The 26,237-nt window shown below is 37.0% G+C and overlaps 1 protein-coding gene across 1 annotated transcript in view; it reads right to left on the bottom strand.

The window, feature by feature from the left end:
• The window catches only part of STAP1 (signal transducing adaptor family member 1), a gene marked incomplete at both ends in the record, with an annotated part of 38,434 nt that continues 12,197 nt past the window's right edge, over nt 1-26,237 (bottom strand). The window contains 7 exons of the mRNA XM_079716589.1: nt 1-35; nt 1,486-1,582; nt 3,903-3,972; nt 11,039-11,167; nt 12,719-12,891; nt 15,497-15,553; nt 17,780-17,893. Coding sequence (XP_079572715.1) covers nt 1-35; nt 1,486-1,582; nt 3,903-3,972; nt 11,039-11,167; nt 12,719-12,891; nt 15,497-15,553; nt 17,780-17,893 — 675 coding nt within the window. The remainder of the gene's footprint in view (nt 36-1,485; nt 1,583-3,902; nt 3,973-11,038; nt 11,168-12,718; nt 12,892-15,496; nt 15,554-17,779; nt 17,894-26,237) is intronic.

The raw sequence follows: 26,237 nt of genomic DNA, 5'->3' as shown, positions 1-26,237 counted from the left end.
TTATTTTAGAGATGTTACAGGAAATCCTTTCATCTCTGGGGGAAAAAAAAGAAAAGCATATTAATAGCACATTCCCAGAGATTTCTATTAGGTGGTATTTTCCTGCATAAAGCCCAGGCAATGTATTATGCTGACATATCTATAATAACATGTTCATCCTTTGTGGTTATATTTTAAGATAGAGAAGGTCAAAGATGAGAGGGAGAGAGCTGACGGGACCAATAATCTGTAGTTGACAAAGTGAGACTAAGGGGGGACATGGTGGCAGTTTTTAAATATTTGATGGGCTTTTTAAAACCATGTGTTGTTTTAAAGCCAAAAGTTGGATTAATATGTATAAGTTAAAGGAAGAATGTTTCAGATTCAATAGTAGAAATAATTATCTAAAATGAGAGCTGACCAAAAGTGAACTATGCTGCGTCAAAAATCAGTGAGGTGGCTGTCATTAAGAATTTACAAACGGTCACATCTTAGAGATGTTTTCTGTATTGAGTGTGCAGGTGATTCCTATACAGAATGGGACACTATACTGGATAATATTCTAAAGTTCCTTCAGACTCTGAGTTTATTAAAATTATTTGGCATCACAAGAGTCATACCCATGTTTTAAAACTTGGACCTTTAAAGCTTGCCATCCTTTTAATTAGTGAGACTTTCCAGATATGCCCTGATGCGGTAACCAAACCAAGTTGTTTTGCCTCATAATCTGTAGATATTTTTTCTCTCCTGCTTACAGCTTGTCAAGTGACCATGTGCACCAGGGATTGTTTCAAAGGATGGAAAGAAACTGTCACATCCAGCCTGCCCTGCTTTGCCAAAAACTGGACTACAAACAGGGCCAGCTTTGTGGTCATGTGAACTGTGTACTTGCACTGGGTCTCATGCTTGGTTTAATGGTCTGCTACCACTGTTTTGAAATTCTTAATAACTTATGAATAAGGGGCCCCACAGCCAATCCTAACTACGATCTTCATCTGTAGTTCCTCACTACCCACCCACTACTTGTTATCTTGCACTCTGCCTTCTGCCTTTACAGTGGAATAAGACCGCGCTCTCAAGTCATCTATTGCCTAATGGCCAATCCCCATAGTGTCCCCTTAATCCTCATCCATTTTCATGTCTCAAGCATCTGACATTGTTGACAGACCATACCTTTAAATTCCCTGTTTGGTTTCTGTGACTCTGTATGGCTTTCTTCTCATCAAATTTGTTTGATAAAGTTGAGTAGAATGATGGAATGAAGTTAATAGTCACAATACATGCCTCAGGATTTTTTTCTCTAGAGTGGGCCTATACTCTATCCACCAGGATTTATTGGTACTTCCCTTATTTTCACAGGGTCATTGACAAAATGATTTCCAAGTGGATAAATTTAAAGGCTGAACTATATAATCCTACCTGGTTGGTATTACAAATCATATGTAGGTTTCTTTGTTGTTGTTTTGTTTTCCTTTTCTTAATATAGCAATGAAGTGAAGAACATACCAAGGGTTTCATCAGTTGGATATATAAATGGTCGTAAATTTCCTCGAGTCTCCTTCATGAAATAATCAATGACGCTGAAAAGATTTGGGAGTGTTACCTGTATACAGAGAATGAGAGAAGGCTCAGTGTCACCTGTGTAAAGTTAGAGTAAGAGAAAACTCAAATGAAATTTAATGGAGATTACTGTGTATTTCCTATTCTCCAGAAAATCATGTCAATTCCTCACTTCAATAGCTTACTGAATGGCCAAGGTTTTACCTACCCATGCATTTTCTTTCTCCTTTATAACCGTATCTAATTCCCTATAAAGAAATTACCCCTTTCCTATTGTATACAGTTTGGTGGACAATAATTAGTTACTCTGTTCTTTCCCAGTTACTGTATGAGAATGTGATTCAAGTTAGGCCCAAAAAAGCTCCCTTCCTGAAATTTGAACTTGAGTAGAGGATCAAGAAAGCGGATTCCTAATCAGATGATGCTTAGTACAAGTAACTGCTTCCTAGTCCCTGAAGGTTTTCCAGCCTTCCAGTCATTCTATGGGCTTCCTACGTTCTTAAATTCTTTTTTTTTTTTTTTTTTGCTTGTTACCCATAATTGCTTTCTTCTGCTTGAAACTAAAGACCCCTTTAAAGCCAGAGAACTTAGCATTTTAATATCTCATTGTAACAGGCTAATTTACTTGGCTAGGAGTAACTAACATGTCTTGCTACCCCCTAAGCCAATATTTTTTAGCAAGTAAAACCAGGTTAAAGCTGAATATCCCCGGTAAACTTAAAGAGGAAAAAGAATTCACAAAATGACAACCTGGTTGAAGGGTAGGATTGGGGAGTATGAAAGGTGAAAGAATAATCCAAGCTGTTCACTTTGTGTACACTGGGGACTGTTGGGGCTAATGACAGATAAATGAGCCCCAGTTCATCTGTTGCAGAGGCACATTCTTCCTCCCCAACCATTGCTTCCAGTCACTTGGTTATTTGGATTATCCTTCAGCAATCTAATTCTCTGTTTCCTTCATTAGAATTTCTGAAAAAGCCCAGTCAGGCATGGACATGAGAACTGACAATCTCTGGGAGGCATTTATGGCAAAGATGTAAGTGGGGTATATGAAGCAGCAGCTGTCTTGCTCTTGATAAAGGTCTGCACTCTAAGGGTTATGGCCAGAACATAAGAAATTCAACACTACACTCCCTTTCTCTGATCAATACAATGGGCCTGGAGAGGCAGAGGAACTAGGAGCTCAATTTTAGAGAAGATACCATAAACATCTTCAAGACCTATCGAATCCATTTAAGTGATAGCACTTTCCTGACCCAATCTTCCCACCACTGCAGCCTGAGATTAAAGATGCTTCCTTTCCCCAGCATCCTGGACCACAGGCCACATTACTTCATTGTCATTGGCTGAAACCAGTGTAAATACCAGTTTTTCCACCTGTATAATAGGTGTTACCTCAGGGTAATGATAAAGATTAAATTAGATGGCGTGTGTGAAGTATTTGGTTCTGTGCCTAACATAGTATCGAATGGTTATGACTACAAGTCAGTTGGGATAGGAGAGGGGTTGAATACAAGGAAGAACTCCTTTCTTCACTACTTGTTACTATTAAGAGGGTAATTTCTGAACTTCTGCATGGTGGGTATTAAAGGACCAGGCATTTAAAGATATTTTTTCCCATTAGAAATAAGCACATTGGGGGCTTCCCTGGTGGCACAGTGGTTAGGAATCCGCCTGCCAATGCAGGGGACATGGGTTTCAGCCCTGGTCCGGGAAGATCCCCCATGCCATGGAGCAACTAAACCCGTGCACCACAACTACTGAGCCTGCACTCTAGAGCCTGCGAGCCACAACTACTGAAGCCAGCGCTCCTAGAGCCCATGCTCCGCAACAAGAGAAGCCACCACAATGAGAAGCCTATGCTCCGCAACAAGAGAAGCCACCACAATGAGAAGCCTGTGCACCGCAACGAAGAGTAGCCCCCGCTCTCTGCAACTAGAGGAAGCCCGTGCACAACAACGAAGACCCAACGCAGCCAAAAATAAATAAATAAATAAATTTATAAATAAATAAATAAGCACATTGGAATACTTATGTACTTCTAATTGGAATATGTAAAATAGATGCTTAAGAAAAATAGTTTTCTCTCCCTGAGACAATTATATTGATAAAGATCTTCAGAGAAAGAAAGAAGTGGAAAGAATTGATAGCAGATGATCTACTCTGCCTCCCCCACCTGCTCTTGCATCTCATTTCTCACCCTGGATGTCTGCTACCTTCAGGACCCGTTAACATGGCTGTTTTTCGCCAGCACTATGTTCCTAGGCAAGGAGTCTGCTTTCCCACCTTACTTTGAATTCTATAAGGTAGGTTTGGGAGGAAGCAGGAGAAAATTAATCAACAAAAAGGAAATAGTTACTTACAGGTTTTTCCAATTCAATAGTGTAGTTTTTTCCTACACTCATCACTTTGTAGTGCTTGATTCTTGGCAGGCTAAAAAAAAAAAAAGTTCATTTTCATTTAAGTATACTATTGGGTCAAATCAAACTAAAGTGAGTATAAAATATCACCTGTACAGTAAAACTATGTTCCCATTACTCTAGTTTTCTATGTCTCTTTTTGGGGGTTTATACACTAGGGATATAGGAAACCTGGGTCATTGAGTGGATGAATGAGAAAGAATAACTGAGATGAAAAAAGGAATCAAGAACTGAAAATCAGGCAGAAACTTTTTTTAAATGCCAGTAATTTATAAAGTAGACAATATTATAAAATCCTATGTAGGCATATACACATCAAATCTATATTCTCTATATTAAAAGGGAAGTAGAAAGAATTACTGAAAGCAAATTACTTTCTTCATCACTATTCCTATCAGAATGCCCTCAATAGCTGTTCTTCCTGCTAGCCATATACCACCGTGGATAATCTGCCAACTTCAGGGCTGACTTAGAGATATGGAAAATGGTAGGTGTTAAGTATTATACGAACATGTAGGTGAGAATGTAAGTATAGTAGATGAATCCTAATGTCTTCCTCTTCTGTAGTGACACAGCACTAAATTATTACCACCCTAGAGATATGGTATTTTTTTACTAGAACTGCTTAAGAATAAGGAGCACATTCAATTCACTTTTGTACTCCAGCGTTAGGCACACAGTAAATATTTATAAAGCTGAATTTTAAAAAATATTTGGGAGACTTCCCTGGTGGTGCAGTGGTTAAAGATCCACCTGCCAATGCAGGGTACACAGGTTCAAGCCCTGGTCTGGGAAGATCCCACATGCTGCGGAGCAACTAAGCCCGTGCGCCACAACTACTGGGCCTGTGCTCTAGAGCTCGTGAGCCACAACTACTGAAGCCCACACGCCACAACTACTGAAGCCCGTGTGCCTAGAGCCCGCGCTGTTCAACAAGAGAAGCCACCACAATGAGAAGCCTACACGCTGCAACGAAGAGTAGCCCCCACTCGCCACAACTAGAGAAAGCCCGTGTGCAGCGACAAAGACCCAACACAGCCAAAATAAATAAATAAATTTATTTTTTTTTTAAATATTAGGAACCCATCTAATAGTGCTGTTTGCTAGAACTAATCTATACTGAGAGCAGAAGTCAGTATGTTTGCCTTGATTCATATGGCAGTAGTGTCAGGACCAAGACTTTTTCTAATGTTGAAAAGTTAATAGCATTTATTACACCTCCATTGTTTGAAAGACAAATTAATTCAACATCTGTCCAGTTTACAGAAGCTGCCTAAGCAAAATTGTTTATCAAGTTAAGTTTGTCTACAAGGCCTCCCACGTTCTTTTTCATCACTCCTTTCTCCATTTCCAGGTCACATTCCTCTAGGACTGAACTACAATTCTCCTTAAGGGACTCTCTCATCATCTACTGTAATATCCAAATCTTCTCTTAATTGGATATCACATTGAAAAGCAGCTAATAATTTTTTCCAATCACTTTAGAGCTTTATTCTCAAAACATGGGATAAAACCTAACCAACCCTCTTCCCTCCTAAGGAAAACCAAAAATTATTTCCTAGTGCTGAACCTTCAGGAATCAGTCACAGGCTGGTGAAGGAAAACTTCGGATGGAGGAAATCCTACAAGTACCCTCTTTTGGGGTGGCTGGCTCTGGCCTTGTCTTTGTCCCTACATGAAAAGAACTTTATAATCATACTCTTGAAAATTCTCACCAATTCCCATTAGAATTCTTTTATTCCTATGACATAAATGATTATTATTCCTTGGAAGACTGATAGAAAGCTTGAAAGGCATGGCCTTTATAACCAGAAAAATCTAGGTTCAAATTCTGGTTCTGTTGTATGAACTTTCTGAGCCTCATTTCTTCACCTATAAAATGGAAATGGTGATGCCTGTTTCACAGGGCTGTTGTGAATTAATGTGTGAAAAATCCTTAGTATTGTACAATGTCTGTCACATGTAGACAGTAAATTATAACTATTTTTTACTACTTTTTAAATGTATTTTTTTAACTTAGTTTCTGTATTCTGAGTTTCTTCACTTGTAAAACATGGAAAATACTGTCTGTCTCAGTTTTTATTGTGCCTGAAGAAAATGTTTGTCAGGCACTTAACAGAGCACCCACAAATGTACCCCATAAGTGGGGACAGTGATTGTTGTTAATAATAGCCATCATATCATCATCATCATCATCCATGGCAAAGCTGTGGGAGGAAAAGCAGCAATAGTTAACAGAGTCTCTTGGAACTTTTGACTAATAGGACTAAGTGCTAAGGCAGAAAATAAGGTAGAAAAAAAATTCCATTGAAGTCACTTAGGTTTCGACTCTCATTTCAGACCTGTGTTTTTCTTTCATATTTTTTTTCCAAAGGAATAAAGAGGGGTAAAAAACTAGATTGATAAAATTTATTATATTGAGGTTTCCTGATTACAACCTCAAAAAAGAAGTAACTTGTCTTTAAAAATATATATGTGGGCTTAAATATGGTTATAAATACTGTTCTTAGCTCCTGACCCCAATTTTTGCAGAGGAATGAATTTTGGGTAAATATTTTTTTATTGCTTTCTTGGCTAATGGCTTTCCGAAGTGTTTATACTTCTAGCTTGCCACGTACTCATAACAATTTTAAGAAAACAAAACCAAATTATGAAGTTTGTTGTAAGAATAGCTTTATGTCTTATGAATTCACACACCACTGGGCTGGGTAAAAGTGGATGATATTTTGCATCGAGAGGAGTCACCTGATAATTTGCCATTGAAGGACTTTTGCTTCTTCCTGAGAACTAAAATCTTTTCTCCCACAGTTGATTTGTTAACAGATGGAGATAATTTTACTTTCAAGTACTGCTTTGTAAACCAACTTGTCCTTTTTAGCTAGTGTTTTACCAGGCACACTCATCTAAACTTGCATGCCTGAACATTTCTCCTACAACCTGTAAGAGAGTGAATTGGTTTTGTGGGTAACACAGGTGCTTCCTAATAGTCTAGATTTCTGCCAAAGTCTTTACAGACTACTGTGATACAGTCTAACCAGCTAAACTTCTACTACTCTCTACAATTGCTATTTAAAATTGTGACCTGTTAAACAGAATATATTAAATCCAGGCATTCCAAAAGACCTATTTTGAGGCATTAGAGAACACATATGATAATCCTTAACATCATAGATATATCTGGCTCATAAGGAATATTTGTGCAAAAACAGTTAAAGTTTTTCCTAGCCACTTTCAGATATAAACTATTCCCCAAAGCCTAAATAAGCACATACTGACTCCAGTGTTAGAATGCTCTAGTTTGACCACTCTACCTCACTCCTTGCTTTCTAAATATAAACATTTCTTGAGAGTGGAGGGATGATCAGTTTTATGAAATGTCATAAACTTTTATGACTATTAGATGTACAAGCATGAATTTCTATGTGAATTTAAACTGGAAGTATGTTTACTAAAAATAGACTTATGTAATTTTGATATGAACTCCTTTGCCAGACTCTTTCTAATGAGGTTAAATATAACAAGTACAATACAAATAAAAACTGTGACATTAGATCTATATCCTAAGTATAGAAACTCATTGCATTTGGTCACAACCCATATTTACAACAGAAAACGCTGTTATTTCTCATAGCTCACTCGTTCGGAAAATGCAAATCAAAAGTTGGACTAATTTTGACCACCTTAAAAGAGATCTTGCTGCTATTGTGCAGGAAATATACAGTCTTCAAAGAGCCATTAGATCTCAAGATTTTGTTCATTTCATGCAGAACAGTAGCACAGGGTTCACATACAACTGGATCAAACACTCAATCCAACGAAGAAAAGAGAAGTATGAAAGACAAAAGTCACTTCCTTGTGTGATCTAATTTAACTTTCAATCAGTTAGATTAAATTTCTTTTTTAAAAAATCTGTGAGAGCTGCATAGCACAGGGAGATGAGCTTCGTGCTTTGTGACCACCTAGAGGGGTGGAATAGGGAGGGTGGGAGGGAGACGCAAGAGGGAGGAGATATGGGGATATATGTATATGTATAGCTGATAACACACCATTTTAAAGCAATTATACTCCAATAAAGATCTTTAAATAAAAATCTGTGAGATAAATTTTTTTGCTAATTAAGAATTATTAAAATTTTTTAAATTTCATTTACAAACCTTAAGGTGGCTCAGAATAAAACCCAAAAGATGTGCAGTGCTTTATTAAAAAATATGTAGAACGTTATTGAAGGGCATTAAAGAAGAGTTAAATATTGACACACAAGAGGACAAGATCTCCAGGTAACAATATGGACTAATCCAAAAGCATGTCCTCAGGGTAAACATGAAGTTGTGGGTTGGTGAGTACAATATACCACTTCCATAAAACTTAAAAACATAAAACAATGCTATACAATAACTGTGGGACAAACATATGTAGAAAAAGGAGAAAGTAACCCAAAGTGTGTACGTTCCCAGGACAGTGGTTGGGGGTGGGGAATGCCTTTGGCGGGAGGCGGGCAGATATGGAGTGTTTGGTTTGTCTCAGGGAGGATTTGAAACAAGGCAGTCTCAGCTTCAGATCTGACGCTAACAATTCCTCTAGGCTCTATGCCAAGTTCGTGGACTGCTGGTGGAGAAGGACCAGAGGCTCAGGGTACCTGCCTCCCACCCCGACCCCTACCGCCGCCCTCAAGCCAGCTCCTAGCTGAGACCGGCTCCATCCAGTCACTGCCCTGATCAGATGCTCCGCAAGTAAGAGGCGGGCCCAGGAGCTACCTCGCCGTGGCCCTGGGTTCAGCTGTGTGACTTTGGGCAGGCTGCTGCCCTCCACAGGCTTCATTTTCTCATTTTGTAAAATGGGATGGTATGTGGAATAAATCTGAATTCAGTTTTGTACCCTCTTATTTTTTTAAAGTGGGAGTAAACAGTTAAAAGACATTCTGTATTTTATGTGATATTCAATTTCCTAAACCCAAAAAGGACAGGCTCCTTGACCAGCATATACTAAATAGAAAATTTCACTTTTCTCCCAGGAGTTCTTATAAGCTCACTGATATTTAATGCCAGTCATAACTTTTATTTATTTTGGATTTGTTTCAAGGTAGCCAATTAAATTATAAATCAAGTAAATTATCATGAGTAATCCATGATATTCTATCATATTAGTTGAAAATTCCTTAATTCCAAATGTTAGCCTATAATAAACAGAAAAAATAATGAAACCACAAGATGATTAAGCTGACATAGATATTCATTGTGGAAAAATACACACACACACACACACACACAGATTCTCTTACTTCACACACAGACTCAGTATCTGATTTACCATCTAATATTCTTGCCACATGGCTAGTGTATAAAGACAAGTCTCTGTATATATGAAGTAATTGGCAAGTGAATGAAGCTTCTTGGGTTGTAGCTCATACTAGCATTGCAGCCACATGCCATAATTTTAATTTTGTCCTGTAAGTGACTATTTTCTTTTTACTGTCTTTATTCACTTGCCAGTGTCTTCATATTTCATCTATTTAGAATTATTGATATTTATATATGGATCAGTAGCTAGATTCCTAGATAGATGTGTTATAGCTAAAAAAAAAAAAAAAAAAAAAGAATATTATCCACAGAAAGAATGGCAAATTCAAGAATCAAAGTTCTGTTTAAGCTCTTATATGAAAGATAATCATGTACTGAATATTTTCATTTAGGACAAAAATCGCTATATTTCAATTATATTGTCAGCTGTAAAAATGTTAACTAAGCCAGAGTCCCTATAGAAATGCAAGTTTTTATAGACTCTGAGGGAAGGAGTAGACTTTAAAAGATACAACCACCATCGCTACACAGAAAAATCAACTTTTGTATGTAAATGTTACTGACTTTATCAAAGGTAAACCATTTCACTAGAAAGAAATTATTAACCTTAACAAGAGGCTCCTAAGTGATTCTTTTTATAGAAAAGTCAGATTATGTCACTTCTTTATTCGTCAGAGGCCAATGGCCTCTCATTATCATTCACAGTATAACCCTTTTCCTTACAATGACCTGTAGGGCTTAGAGCTGTCAGCCCTACCCCCACCTCTGGAATCTCATCTCCTAACCCTTTCTCCTTGTTCACTCCACTGTAGTCCCAGTGGCCTCTTGTTTTTTTGTGGGGTTTTTTTCTTATTTTTAAAAATTATTTATTGATTTATTTATTGGCTGTGTTGGGTCTTCATTGCTGCGTGTGGGCTTTCTCTAGTTGAGGAGAGTGGGTGCTACTCTTCATTGCAGTGTGTGGGCTTCTCAAAGCGCAGTCTCAGTAGTTGTGGCACACGGGCTTAGCTTCTCCGCGGCATGTGGGATCCTCTGGGATCAGGGCTCAAACCCATGTCCCCTGCATTGGCAGGCGGGTTCTTAACCACTGCGCCACCAGGGAAGTCCCTGGCCTCTTGTTTTTGAACAACCCAAGCCTTCTCCTACCTCTAGCCTTCTGCACTGGCTGCCTGGAATGGTCTTGTTCTACATATTGGTATGGTTTGTTCCCTCACTTCCTTCAGGTCTCTGCTTAAATGTCAGTTAACAAAGGAGGATTTCCTCGACCACTCTATATTAAATAAACAACAACAGCAACCAGAAAAGAATTTCTCTCTATATCACCTCTGAGAGTTCCCATCTCCATCATCCTGCTTTATTACTTCCATAGACCTTATCATCATATACATGATATTTTTAGTTATGTATTTATAGTATGTGTGACCTTACTAGAATGTAGACTCCTTAAACCAGGGATGTTGTTTTGTTCACTGCTGTATCCTCAGTACCTAGAGTATTACTTGAGCTCATAGCTGCTCAATAAATATTTGTTGAAATGAATGAGTGAATGAATAATAGAACTATATCCAGGACCAAGTAATCTGCTCATTCTTCTTCCCTACTACAAGTGTTAGCTTTGGCTGTCTTTAGCATTGTTTATATAACATTCCCTCCCTATTCTTGTGTTCATATTTTTATCCCCAATGAAACAAATAACAGATGCTGATCAGAACTTGTGTGACTTTGCTTTCTAAAGTGATATCATGCTTTTAACAATTCCATACATTTTAAAATTAAACATACGCTGTCTCCTGCCGGATGGTGATAGAATAGTTTCTGCTGTCACTACCAGGCCTCAGGATCATATTTCCCAAGGAAGGGTTCTTCTCAAGCATCTCTGTTGCTTCCTTCCGGGACACTGTATAAAAACATCTACAGAGGTGAGATAAAAAATGGAATTTTTTTTTAACTGATGAAGATCATTACTTGAAAAAATGCTACTAAAATAACTCCTACAGCTACAGTTATTTTTTCTTAAAATTTCCAGCTTTATTATTACAGTTAATGTGATATAATTATAATTACTATTATTACAAGCCTGTGCCACTATGAGTATGCTTATACTTAAGGCCCTCCTTCCCTCATTCTTCCAAAGCCTCTTTCTTTTTAAACAGTGAAGACCTGAAAAGTTATCTACTGATCAGTATATATTTACCATTACCACTTGAAAATCTAAGACAAGAATTTACAATATATCCCAGTCTCAGTTATAATAGGCTCTTGGATAAATAATATTTGTTGGTGGTTTCTTTTCAGGGATACTATATATATATATATATAGTATATATATATACTATATATATATATATATATACACACACACACATACATATATATGTATATATATATGCTTCTCTTGTATGATCTCTGTTTTAAATAACATATTTAAGGGTATGTCTGAATTCACTCCTTTTGGTATAATATGGTTTTCTAATGGCATTGGTGGCATTTTTATGTGTAAAAATTTTAAGAAAGCACTTCTCATGTTTTTTGCGTTTCTTATTTTATAGTAAATATTATAGTCAATGAAAAGTCTATTTTTTCAGCAGAAAAAAATTTGGCAGTATATACAGTACACCAAGATGTTTAAAGAGAATATCTCTGAGTGGTGGGACAAGGAATGATTTTAATTGTCTTTTATTTATCTGTAATAAATATGCATTACTTTTTTATTGAGCAAAAAAAAAAAAAAGAAAAAGAAGCAGTCTAGGTGCCTTTTAACCTATCAGTCCATCAATTGTCCCTGGTTTCAGCTGAGTGATGGCTAGCAGGTTTCAGTGATTATAGTACAGAGAGAATACACATCAGAACCTGATGTCAAAGATGGTACCAGGACAAGTTTCATTGACAAGAAGACAAAGATTCCAGGGTTCAGAGTCTTAGTCACATTTTTCAACAATATAAGAGTTAAAAAACAAATGTAGGCTGTTGCTGACTTCAGGATGTTCTGTGCCTCTTCATTTCCAACAACACCTTACCACTTTACACGTCTTCCTCAAAGTACGAGCCCAAGACTAATCATTGATTGATCAATTGAATAAAGCATTCCGGTATTTTAAGTCTTTGGTATAATTTCCTGGTAGAAACTCAGTCAATCATAGAGTTGCATGGTGAAAAAAACTCTTTCCTTCCTTCTACATAGCAGTTTTATTTAGGTTTGTTCTTTGGAAAAAAAACTATTTAGTCTAAAGGTGTGGGTGGAGGGAGATTTCCTGTGTGGTAAGAGGCTTGGTTCAAATCTGCATTTTGCATTTTGTGATATGACATAGAAGAGGAAATGTGACATGTACTCATAGATATACTGTATATCCACAAGACAGCTTATTGTCCCTGGTTTAACAAGTCCAGTGACTCACTCTCCTTGATAATTAGAAATTAATTTTAACAATCTAATAAGTAAACTGAAGTTCATGGTGCACTTACGCTGGCATAGGGTTCAATACATCCACATAATCTTCAATTGGTTCCTTCCCTTTTTCCTGAAATGAACTCGGTGTCCACTCTGTCTCAATCCTCCTTTTCTTTTCTCTCTCTAAGACTTCATGCAGTCTAATTACTTGCCCAGGAAGGAGTGACACATGTAGGGGAACTGACAGCTGAAACCAATTAAAGCAGTAGGCAAACAAGAAAGACAGCAGAGTAACTGGTTTTAGCAAAGATGAGCCTGTTCTGGTCCTAAGGAGCTTCTGTTACCTGACAGAGATGGATGGATAGTATCATGAATAGAGGATCTTGGTGTTTTAGAACTGCCTCTAAACCAGCTAGAACCTGCACAGGGCGCCTGACTTTCTTCCAAGGAACATTCCTTTTGATCTGGTCCAAAGCTAAGTATACGTACCTGGCACCACAAGCTGATTCAAGTAACATCAAACCTCTCATTTTTTATTCTGAGCTCACTGGATCTCACTGCCAGGGAAGTCCTGGAGCGCCTGCAAATTGTCCAGCTATCCCACAGATAACCTAGAATAAGCTCCACCAACCATATGGCAACATAGGGTCAAGATGGAACTGTTCTTTAGATGACTGAGAATCAGCAGTGAGAGATCTATATCTTCGTGTGTTTGTATTTTGAATTTTCACTCACACATTAGGATTATGATACTGCTCTATCTATTAAATTTTTAAAAAATCTTTTCTAGAAATGTGTTTGGATTGAGTCACCTATATTCTCCTGATCTATATTCATACCCCTAATTTAGACTTCATTATGACCAGCTATGTACTCTTAGAAGTTATAATCTAAATGGTAGAATATTTTTTCTTCATGTGACACAACCTAGCCTATATTTTGAGGCAGCTGTGTCTGAATATCATCTTGATCTCCAAAGTGGGGTGCACACTTTCCAGGGGGTGTATAAGAAAGTCCTTTGGAGTCTGGGAAGAAAACACTAGAACTTCATTTTCTATTTACACATTATATTATTAATTCCTATTATTGTTTATATTTTATCACATGTGTGTATATGTATGAAATTTGAGACTATCCTTCTGCATAACTAACTAATAATCAGTAAGTCTATTTGCCTTATATACCAATCCTGAAAAAAATAATAGAATGAGGAAAAACTAATGAAGCAGCTGCTCCTTATTAGTTACCTATTATGTCCCAAGCATTATGCTATGGCAAATCCTCACAGCAATACTACAAGATAGGTATTGTTATCCCTACTTTACAAATTTAAAAAACAGGCTCAGAAAGATTACATAACTAGTCCAGAGTCACATAGCTAGAAAGCTGTGGAACCAGGACTCAAACTCCAGTTTAATTAGTTCAAAAGCAATGTCTCTGCACTTTGAACTATAGTCTGTGTTTCTCAAACTTCTACTAAAGTTGCCCTAACAACAGCATGGTATGAATGTATATACAGAGTGATCTGGGAACATAGTAAAAGTCAATATTTATAGAGCACAACATTAGAGGCAAATTGTTATCTTTTGATAATTCACATGAATTTTATTTTAATTCTGTACCATATCTGTGTACATTTTAATTTAAAAAATAATGCTTTTTATCCTTACCTCAAGGAAAAAACTAAGAACAAATCTTTTTGGCCAAAATGTCAAGTATAATTAGTGTTCTAGGAAGATGCACCCCAAGATTTTTCCAGTGGTTTTAGTGTATTCCTTGACACCTAATCACATATACTTGGTATATCTGTATCCCAGTGTAAGAAGTGCTGGGCCAAACACACACAATGCCTTTCCACAACAGAGGAAGGGAATGTGTTTCTCCCTCCTCTTAAGTCAATATGCCTTTCACATATCTAACATATCTAATTCACTCTTCTACCTTCCTATGACTTTCCTACATGGTAGTTAACCCTCCAACTTTTACTTGTTTTTGGCTGAGGGAAAGAACCAGCATCCATCATCTTGGTAAAGTGCAGTCCTTATTTCATGTGAATGCAAAGCCTTTACTTAGAAACTAGCTTTGGATAAAGTCTGTATTTAACTGACCCTAACAAACATAGGAAGTTTTCATGTCCTCTAAGAGTATTAGAAAACGTGGTGCTCCTAAGGGAGCTGGTTATCAAAGTACTTCATGTTTATTAGACAGTTGCTACAGTAGTTTTATTTTAAAGAATGGTAGTTATCTTGCTGCAACAGTTAACTATAACTGTTAGTAAGTAGATCTTACTATTTGTCTCAGATACGATGCCAGGGAGTTGAACAGATAAGCATCCGTTTGTCTTAAGACTCACTAAACAAATGTTGAAAGCTGGCTTTTCATTTTGATGGTCTCTTCCTGTTATATTGTCTATGTTATTCATAAAATCCATCTCAGCATTTTATAAATATGTATTAAATGAATAAAAAAGGAATTGGAAAGCATTTTAGAAGATGCTCTGTAAGCTACAAATATCAGAATACACAAAAGACCACTGCATCTAAAGGATGAAACCAAAAAGTAGGTCTCCCTCACCACCTGTTATTGACTAGCTAGAATCATTACCCTGTTGATTTTCTTCAAAATAATTATCAAAATTTTAAATTATCTTATTTGTTTTCTTGTTTATTTTCTTTCTCCTTTTCATTCACCCAATAAAAATATAAATTTCATGAGTAAGTATAAGGGTTTATATCTGTCCTTTTCAACTGCTGTAACTTCAACCCCCTTCACTCAGCATGGTTCATAGTAAGTGTTCATGCAGTAAATATTTATTGAATAAGTGAATCAATAAAAAATAATGTCCTTCCTACCTCTGTTATTGTGAGAATGAAGCCTCTCCATTCTTCCCCACTTTCTGTGCTCTCTGTCTAAAGATGTAGACAAAAACAGATAAAGAAAAAAAAAAAAAAGACATGAGTGACTATGAACATTAATACTTTTATTAACTTCAAATAACTTTAGAATTTCATATGATTGTTTTATAAGTCTCGAAATAGTGTAAGCCATCAAAACCCGGGAAGATTGACAAAATGCATATTCTTCTATTGAAGCACATTGTTTTAAAAAGTCAATTGTATTTTTAAACCACTTTCAATCAGTTAAAAGTAAGAAATAATTCATTTTTCTTTGTGCTTAGAATTATTAATGTGTATTTGTTATGACATATTTCAATAATATTTTTTTGTAGGAAGTACATAGCTTTAATCTGTTTGCTTATTAAACAAGTAAAATTTTACATATTTACTTAGCTCGAAAAAGTTTAAATGTTAGCACACTTATTTCTTTAGTAGTATGTCAGTTCATGATTACTTGCCCCATTGGTTTTTTTTGTTTTGTTTTTTTTGTGGTAAGCAGACCTCTCACCATTGTGGCCTCTCCTGTTGAGGAGCACAGGCTTCAGAAGCGCAGGCTCAGCGGCCATGGCTCACGGGCCCAGCCGCTCCATGGCATGTGGGATCCTCCCAGACCGGGGCACGAACCCGTGTCCCCTGCATTGGCAGGCGGACTCTCAACCACTGCGCCACCAGGGAAGCGCCACCAGGGAAGCCCCCCCATTGGCATTTAACGCTAACTGGCTTTAAGTTTGAGGCAACCAGGTAGGACCAATGTAGTTACTTCCCATTACCTTAGTAGTTAATAAGTTACCTTAAAAACTTCCAATTCTTAGCACTAAATATTACTAATACAGCCAACATTTATTAAGCACTTACAAGTGGCACTGTTCTAAGCGCTTCACACATATTAGCTGATTTAATCATGACAGTTTTGCAAAAAGTACTCTTTTTAAAATTTCATTTTATAGATTTATTCATTTAGCAGATACTCACTGAGTGTCTTTAAGCTCTGGGCACTATGCTATGTACTGGTTTACATCAGAGAATAAAACAAAAATCCTTATTCTCATAGGGTTTAGGGTCTAGCAAGGGGCAATAAATAATAAACATAATAGTGAGTAAATGTTATAGTGCCAGATGGAAATAAATGAGAAAATGTAGAGCAGGGTTAATAGAGATTGGGAATGCCATTAAGGGCTTGGGGAGGGGAAAAGAGTTGCAATTTTAATAAAGTGGTCCAGGTAGGCCTCAGTAAGAGGGTTACATCTGAGTAAAGACTTACTTCTGGGTGAAGAAACCAAGGCAGTAAAGAGGGTAAGTAAGTTGTCTACAACTTACTTCAGAGGCCCAGGTTTGGGTATGTGGCCTTATATTTCCTACATACAAGTGATTCGTGGTACACTAAAGCTTTATGACCACTGCTTTCAAGGTTAAATCCAACTACATCTTATTCAGTTGCAAGTTATTCTCTTTATGTTGTAGTTGTTGGTTGACTTCCCTTGGCTCACTTTCAATGCCAATTCAAGAAAAAAATATTTTCCTATATAGATGCTGGGTATACAGTGGTGAGTTTAACAGACAGATCTCTGCCTGTGTGGAATTTAGCGTTTTTTGAGATTAATTCCATATTTCACAAATTGTGTATATCTAATATACAATTCTTATTCAAATTTTCTAATTTTTCTTTAAGGCTTTTGTTTTGTTTCATTTTCTGATCCAGTATTCAATCCAGGATCACACATTGCATTTAGTTGTCTTGACTCCATAGTCTCCATAAATGGGAACAGGTGTCCAGTCTTTCCTTGTCTTTTCTTACACTGGTGTTTTTGATGAGCATAGGCCAATTGCTTTACAGAATGTCTCTCAATTTGTGAAATATGAGTTTGTCTAATTCAGTGGTTCCAAACATATATCATGTTGGACATGTCTCAGAATCATCTGGGAACTCAGTGAATGCCAAGTTCTTGGATGCCAATTCAAAAACAACTCTCTAAAAACACCAGGTGGGATGGATCTCTGACTTTGTCAGAGGACAGAAGTATACGGTTTCAATGTGCTTGGATACTAAACAGTGAATGTGCCCTTTTAAATCCCTGTTTAGAAAACCATGGCTCTTGGCAAAAGGCAAGAAGTATTAACAAAATATAAGACTTGGCACTCCTCTTATAATTCCTCTTTACCTCAGCCACTAAGCTTTGAAGAGGTGAACGCTATTTATAACCACGACTAGTTTCAGACTAATTTCTTCTCTTCACTCACCTTCAATTGCACTTCCTCTTTTGGCAAAACAAGGGTGAATTTTGCACAATTCTTTTCAGTTGAATTCTGGTCAGTAAGGCGTGTGAGGTCTATTATGTCTAACTTGTCAACATACTGAAAAGATAAAGGAAAATCTCATTAAATTATTTCATGGGTAATATATATTAGTTCTAGCAGGAAGGAACATACATAATATCTTCCTTTCAACTTATTTGTACTTGGCATGATATTCTGGTTTTCAGGTGGACATGGCACCCTTCCCAATCCAGACGGCACTGGGAAATGTATTATGTGGTGGTGGGCTTGACTGGCTCATACTTTGCAAAAGTCAACTGAGAAATTTTCAGGAATTTTGCAAGCCACTTGTTAAACATAGCCATTGTTAAAAATTAAATTAGGTGATCATACAATTAAATAAATTATATTAACAACAAAGGGAATTAAAATTCAAAATATCATTTACTGGTTATATTACTACATAACATTCTCTGTGCTCTTGTGTTTATTTACATGTTCATTTCTGTGTGGTGCAAATGCTATATATATATATACTGTGATGGTGTGCTGCTGTTTCTTTCTTTCCAACTCTATGTACAGTGAGGTAACACTGATAGGTTGAAATTGGTCATGGTGGGAGCGTTTACATCATGGAAATTGGCAAATCTTGTAAATTACAATTTGCTTTATTGTATTGTTAATCGTCCAAGGGGTCATCAAACTTCTTCTACAAAGGCTAGATAGTAAATGTTTTAGGCTTTGTGGACCACATACAGTCTTTGTTGCAAATTCTTGTTTGTTTGTTTGTTTGTTTTTGCGGTATGCGGGCCTCTCACTTTTGTGGCCTCTCCCATTGTGGAGCACAGGCTCCGGACACGCAGGCTCAGCGGCCATGGCTCACGGGCCTAGCCGCTCCGCGGCATGTGGGATCTTCCCGGACCGGGGTACGAACCCGTGTCCCCTGCATCGGCAGGCGGACTCTCAACCACTGCGCCACCAGGGAATCCCATGTTTGTTTGTTTTTAACAACACTTTAAAAATGTAAAAAATATTCTTAGCTCATATACTGTACAAAATCAGGCCACAGGCTAAATCTTGTTCAAGAGCCACAGTTTGCTGGCCTCTGGTCTAGACTTCAGAAAGTGAAGGGGAAAATGTCAATAATGCAGGTGAAAATTTTTTTTTAACATCTTTATTGGAGTATAATTGCTTTACAATGGTGTGTTAGTTTCTGCTGTATAACAAAGTGAATCAGCTATACATATACATATATCCCCATATCTCCTCCCTCTTGCATCTCCCTCCCACCCTCCCTACCCCACCCCTCTAGGTGGTCGCAAAACACCAAGCTGATCTCCCTGTGCTATGTGGCAATGCAGGTGAAATTTTAAAGTTTGCTGTGTCTGAAGCTTTTTCATTGTAAACAGAACAAAAAATGACAAAATATTCTTTCATAATTCAAAAATCATTGTCTCATTTAACACAGAAGTTGTTCATGTCATTGACAAATGCGTGACGTTCCAACATACATAATTGTTGCTTTACTTTCCTCTTACTCGTTAATGTAAACAAAAACATTGGCCAACATTCATGTCAAATATGATATTTAATGTCAATAAAGTTGTTAGGGAAACAGCAGATTGGAAAACAACGCCATTTGTCAAATCATATTTGGCTACGGATACAGGTTCAGAAAAATCAGTGAAAGTATTCTATGAGAATCAATTGCCTTTATGGAAGTTACAGTAAAGAGTATTGTGTATTTTATTTTTTTAACTGTGTACTACACGTTCTTTATATCAGTAATATTTGTTATATATATATATATATATATATATATATATATATATATATATATAATATATATATATACATACATAATTTTTTTCCAGAAAGTCATTGTTCAACATGTACCACATGCTACTGGTTATGAGGATCCTATTAGGAAATTTCTATCTTATTCCAGTATAATAAAAATATTTCTTCTGAGCAGTTGGTCTATATGAACTGATCTGCATACAACTGACCAGACTTGCTCTGCAGTATTAGGAAGATTAGGACCAACTCTAGGTGTAGTAGGGTTTTTAATGGTATAATTTTTTGCTAAATCAGCCTCATTGTTGACTTCTTTTTATCTCCTTTTATTTTCCTCTCTCTGTTATGCCCAGTACAACTTATTTTACTATATTCTTATAAGTATGTTTATTCTGGTTTTATGAATAAGGTAAGGCGTAAAAATAGCACATCTTTTTCCAGAGCTATTCTTATATTGACGGGGTTGAGGGTAAGTTTGGGTTGACCTATTTATTTTCAATGAACAAAGAGCAATTAAAAATGGAAGGGGAAGTATAAGGGAAGGAGGACAAAATTTTAAACTACACATGAATCTTTTTTTGATAACTTGTCTCGATCAAGCTAAAGGAGGAAGGAACAGAGGAAGAAATGGTGGAATTAGAGTGCTGTAAGCTGGTCTGTTGATTAGAAGAAAGGAAGTCATATCTTTTTGGTTTTAACTGTAGTATTGAAAGAGCCTTTAAGGTCATCTGCCTAATCTAGCTGCCCTCTGATTCTTGAATTTCCCCTGGGGTATTCCTCCATGCAGTCATCCAGCCTATGCTGGAACATCTCGAACAACATGGAACTCATATGTCCTATACAGCTGTGCCTGTGGCAAGATGTCTCTTGTCTTAAAGCTACAGTTTTTCTCCAGGTAATTTCCATCCATGGTCCTAGTCCCCTTCCCCTGGAATAACACTAAACTAATTCAGTGACTTTTTCACATGACCTCCTGACAGCCTTTCAAATGTTTAAAGGCGGCTTTAAATTTTTCCCTACTTATAGGCTAAGTATCTACAGTTGTTGCTTGTTCCATCCCTGTGCTTTCTTCTAAGACTATCACCGAAAAAAATTCCCCCAAAGTCTGCATTCTATTTTAACAAAATTGGTAGATGGGCAATTCCACAGCATTTTGTTATAACAGTCTCTTCATGACATAGTGGTTAAGAATGCTGGCTCAGGAACAAGATCTGGATTGTACCCCTTTCATTAACTTTCTGATCTTGTATAATTTTTTAATCTTAAACTTGACTATTCTCATCTATAAAGTAGGCATTAAAATAGTACCCACTCTGCAGGGATGTGGTGAGAATTAAATGAGATAATACGTGTAAAATGCTTACTATGTGCCAGCTGCTCTCTTAAGTCTTAAGACTCAATCTTAAGTCCTTTTACTTACTATTGCATTTAATCTTTTTGATAAGTTTATGAGATGGGCTACTGTTTTCATCCTAATTTTTATTTGAAACTGATTGTGTTGGAGATCTTTTATTGATATTTCCTCCTCTAGATTCACTTTTATCCCTTCACCATCCAACACTGTGCACCAGGAGGGGGAACTATATGGACAACATGAAGGGCTTCCTTAACCTCTGACTTCTGTTGGGTTGGACCGCTGGTGAACACTGGCAGGAGATCAGAAGAGCGAGGAGAGTGAGGTCAGGTATTTATTACTCTATGCAATTGCTTCCTCTGTCAAAAATCATACTCTTTTCAGGGCAGTCATCTTCACATACCTCTCCCACTATTCTCCCTCTCTTTCCTTTACTTCTAGGTATGGTAATGGGGCACTGTCACAAAGCCTCAGGGTTCTGTACTATCCTTTGTGGTTTTCCTACATCCTGTCCACTGCTTTGAATATAGTATCTTCATTAAACTGTCTTCAAGTTGCCTAATTTGAGAGGTCATCTGTTTCCTACCAGTACCCTAACTGATACACTGCGACACAGAGAGGTTAGGTAAATAGCCCAAGATCCCAAAATGGCACAGTGAACAGTGGCAGGGCTAGGACAAAAATCCAGGTAGTCTACCTAAAGACCAGGCTCCCAATCGCTAAGTTGTACCTCCCTTGCCATGTAGTAGGTGAATAGTAACTATGAACTCTCTCACATATGTGTATATTTTTTAAAAGACACCAATTGTACTTGAACATTTGTTACTTTTTTAAAAATTAATTTATGTATTTTTGGCTGTGTTGGGTCTTCATTTCTATGCGAGGACTTTCTCTAGTTGTGGCAAGTGGGGGCCACTCTTCATCGCAGTGTGCGGACCTCTCACTATCACGGCCTCTCTTGTTACGGAGCACAGGCTCCAGACGCGCAAGCTCAGTAGTTGTGGCTCACGGGCCTAGTTATTCTGCGGCATGTGGGATCTTCCCAGACCAGGGCTCGAACCCGTGTCCCCTGCATTGGCAGGCAGATTCTCAACCACTGTGCCACCAGGGAAGCCCCACATATGTGTATTATACAAGGTTTAGGCCAGGGTCTTTTGTATTTTCACTGACATCAGTGGGAAGTTGGAGACACAACAGAGAAGTTAATTATGTTAAAATTTATTTTATGGTATTTGAAAACATCTTTATATAATCTTGTCTACCCAGAGATCTGGTGAAAGATGACCATTTTTTTTCTGGCTTTTTATTTTGCAGCTTTATTATATCAAACATAAACAGTATAGTACTTGTAAGACATTTCTTTCATACAAAAACGTGTAAGACTATTTTAAATTCATAGTCAGGAACATAAAACTCTTTTTGCTTAGATCTGAGTAAGTATGAAGAAAAAGGGAATGGTCATTAAATTCTGAAGCAGTTGGAGAAATGTTCACTGAAGTGCTAGAACTTGATGTAGGCCTGAAATAAAGAATAAAGATTTAGAAATGTAGAAGGGTGAATGAGAGAATGAAACAGGCAAGAGAAATGATGTGAAACTGAACTGAACAGGAAGGAATGTATGTAAACATGATTTTTATTCCATGAGGCACAGCATTCCTTCTAAAGGAGTAGTAGAAGTTATGGTTTAGGGCTGTAGGTAGAGGCTGTACAGGGTGGCCTTGAACAAAAGGCTAAGGACTTTTATCCTCTAGGCATGGGGTGTTTATCAAATATTGGGGTGGCATATTTTGGTAGGAGAATGAGGGAATGAAATGGCCAAACAAGGTGTTGGGATCAGTGCATTCTAGCTGTAAGATGAATTAAACATAAGAAAGATTGAAGGTAGAGAGTCCAGATTAGGTTATTATTTTAGTAGAGTGGGAATAAAGCAAAAAAATATTAATGCTGTATTGAGCGAAAATATCAGAAGGTAATTTTCCAAAAGCATGACAGAATAGAGAGAGAGATAGTAACTGGTAAGAAAGGGTTGCAGAAACCTAACTTACAGTGGGTGAAAAGAGAAACCCTCTCTCAGAAGATGGTATTGAAGAGAGGAGAGCCTTCCAGGCCTAAATAAAAGCAAATGGGAAGTCCATCTTCAGGCAAAAGTCTGATGTAATAGAGGAATGGGTAAAAGTAGCATTATGCTCAAGTGGGAAATTGCAAGACATGAGGCCAAAAATTGTCAGAGGCCTTGAAGAAATGAAGTCAGATAACCGCTTACAGTTGGCAATTTAGGCTGTCATTTACTTTCTTTTTTTTTTATTTTTTTGTTTTTTATTTTTTTGAATATTATTTATTTTTTTATACAGCAGGTTCTTACTAGTTATCCATTTTATACATATTAGTGTATACATGTCAATCCTTATCTCCCAATTCATCACACCACCATCCCCTGCCACTTTCCCCCCTTGGTGTCCATATGTTTGTTCTCTACATCTGTGTCTCAATTTTTGCCCTGCAAACCAGTTCATCTGTACCATTTTTTCAGATTCCATATATATGCATTAATATATGATATTTGTTTTCTTTTTCTGACTTACTTCACTCTGTATGAAGTCTCTAGATCCATCCACATCTCTACAAATGACCCAATTTCACTCCTTTTTATGGCTAGTATTCCTCTGTATATATGTACCAAATCTTCTTTACCCATTCTTCTGCTGATGGGCATTTATGTTGCTTCCATCTCCTGGCTATTGTAAATAGTGCTGCAATGAACATTGGGGTGCATGTGTCTTTTTGAATTATGGTTTTCTCTGTGTATATACCCAGTAGTGGGATTGCTGGATCACATGGTAATTCTATTTTTAGTTTTTTAAGGAACCTCCATACTGTTCTCCATAGTGGCTGTATCAATTTACATTCCCACCAAAAGTGCAAGAGGGTTCCCTTTTCTCCACACCCTCTCCAGCATTTGCTGTTTGTAGATTTTCTGGTGATGCCCATTCTAACTGGTGTGAGGTGATACCTCATTGTAGTTTTGATTTGCATTTCTCTAATAATTAGTGATGTTGAGCAGCTTTTCATGTGCTTCTAGGCCATCTGTATGTCTTCTTTGGAGAAATGTCTATATAGGTCTTCTGTGCATTTTTGGATTGGGTTGTTTTTTTAATATTGAGCTGCATGAGCTGTTTATATATTTTGGAGATTAATCCTTTGTCCGTTGATTCATTTGCAAATATTTCTCCCATTCTGAGGGTTGTCTTTTTGTCTTGTTTGTAGTTTCCTTTGCTGTGCAAAAGCTTTTAAGTTTCATTTGGTCCCATTTGTTTATTTTTGTTTTTATTTCCATTAATCTAGGAGGTGGATCCAAAAGATCTTGCTGTGATTTATTTCAAAGAGTGTTCTTCCTATGTTTTCCTCTAAGAGTTTTATAGTGTCTGGTCTTACATTTAGGTCTCTAATCCATTTTGAGTTTATTTTTGTGTATGGTGTTAAGGAGTGTTCTAATGTCATTCTTTTACATATATCTGTCCAGTTCTCCCAGCATCACTTATTGAAGAGACTGTCTTTTCTCCATTGTATATCCTTGCCTCCTTTGTCATAGATTAGTTGACCATAGGTGCATGGGTTTATCTCTGGGCTTTCTATCCTGTTCCATTGATCTATATTTCTGTTTTTGTTCCAGTACCATATTATCTTGATTACTGTAGCTTTGTAGTAAAGTCTGAAGTCAGGGAGTCTGATTCCTCCAGCTCCACGTTTTTCCCTCAAGACTGCTTTGGCTATTCGGGGTCATTTTTGTCTCCATACAAATTGTGAAATTTTTTGTTCTTCTTCTGTGAAAAATGCCGTTGGTAATTTCATAGGGATGGCATTGAATCTGTAGATTGCTTTGTGTGGTATAGTCATTTTCACAATATTGATTCTTCCAATCCAAGAACATGGTATATCTCTCTATCTGTTGGAATCATCTTTAATTTCTTTCATCAGTGTCTTATAGTTTTCTGCATACAGGTCTTTTGTCTCCCTAGGTAGGTTTATTCCTAGGTATTTTATTCTTTTTGTTGCAGTGGTAAATGGGAGTGTTTCCTTAATTTCTCTTTCTGATTTTTCATGATTAGTGTATAGGAATGCAAGAGATTTCTGTGCATTAATTTTATATCCTGCTACTTTACCAAATGCATTGATTAGGTCTAGTAGTTTTCTCGTGGCATCTTTAGGATTCTCTATGTATAGTATCATGTCATCTGCAAACAGTGGCAGTTTTACTTCTTCTTTTCCAATTTGGATTCCTTTGATTTATTCTTCTTCTCTGATTGCTGTGGCTAGGACTTCCAAAACTATGTTGAATAATAGTGGTGAGAGTGGACATCCTGGTCTTGTTCCTGATCTTAGAGGAAATGCTTTCACCACTGAGAATGATGTTTGCTGTGGGTTTGTTATATATGGCCTTTATTATGTAGAGGTAGGTTCCCTCTAAGCCAACTTTCTGGAGAGTTTTTATCATAAATGGGTGTTGAATTTTGTCAGAAGCTTTTTCTTCATCTATTGAGATGACCATATGGTTTTTATTCTTCAGTTTGTTAATGTAGTGTATCACATTGATTGATTTGCATATATTGAAGAATCCTTGCATCCCTGGGATAAATCCCACTTGATCATGGTGTGTGATTCTTTTAATGTGTTGTTAGATTCTGTTTGCTAGTATTTTGTTGAGGATTTTTGCATCTGTGTTCAGCAGTGATATTGGTCTGTAATTTTCTTTTTTTGTGATATCTTTGTCTGGATTTGGTATCAGGGTGATGGTGGCCTCTTAGAATGAGTTTGGGAGTGTTCCTTCCTCTGCAGTTTTTTGGAAGAGTTTGAGAAGAGCATTGTGGTCAGAAAAGATGCTTGATATGATTTCATTTTCTTAAATTTACTAAGGCTTGATTTGTGATCCAAGATATGATCTATCCTGGAGAATGTTCCTTGCGCACTTGAGAAGAAAGTGTAATCTGCTCTTTTTGAATGGAATGTCCTATACATATCAATTAAATCTATCTGGTCTATTGTGTCATTTAACGCTTGTGTTTCCTTATTAATTTTCTGTTTGGATGATCTGCCCATTGGTGTAAGTGAGGTGTTAAAATCCCCCACTATTTTTATGTTACTGTCAATTTCCTCTCTTATAGCTGTTAGCAGTTGCCTTATGTATTGAGGTGCTCCTATGTTGAGTGAATATATATTTATAATTGTTATATCTTCTTCTTGGGTTGATCCCTTGATCATTATGTAGTGTCCTTCCTTGTCTCTTATAACATTCTT

The sequence above is a fragment of the Hyperoodon ampullatus genome (assembly GCF_949752795.1).
Source record: "Hyperoodon ampullatus genome assembly, chromosome: 1".
Classification (NCBI taxonomy): Eukaryota; Metazoa; Chordata; class Mammalia; order Artiodactyla; family Ziphiidae; genus Hyperoodon; species Hyperoodon ampullatus.
The sequence above is the reverse complement of the archived record's forward strand: the minus strand, read 5'-3'. Positions and strand labels throughout refer to the sequence as shown.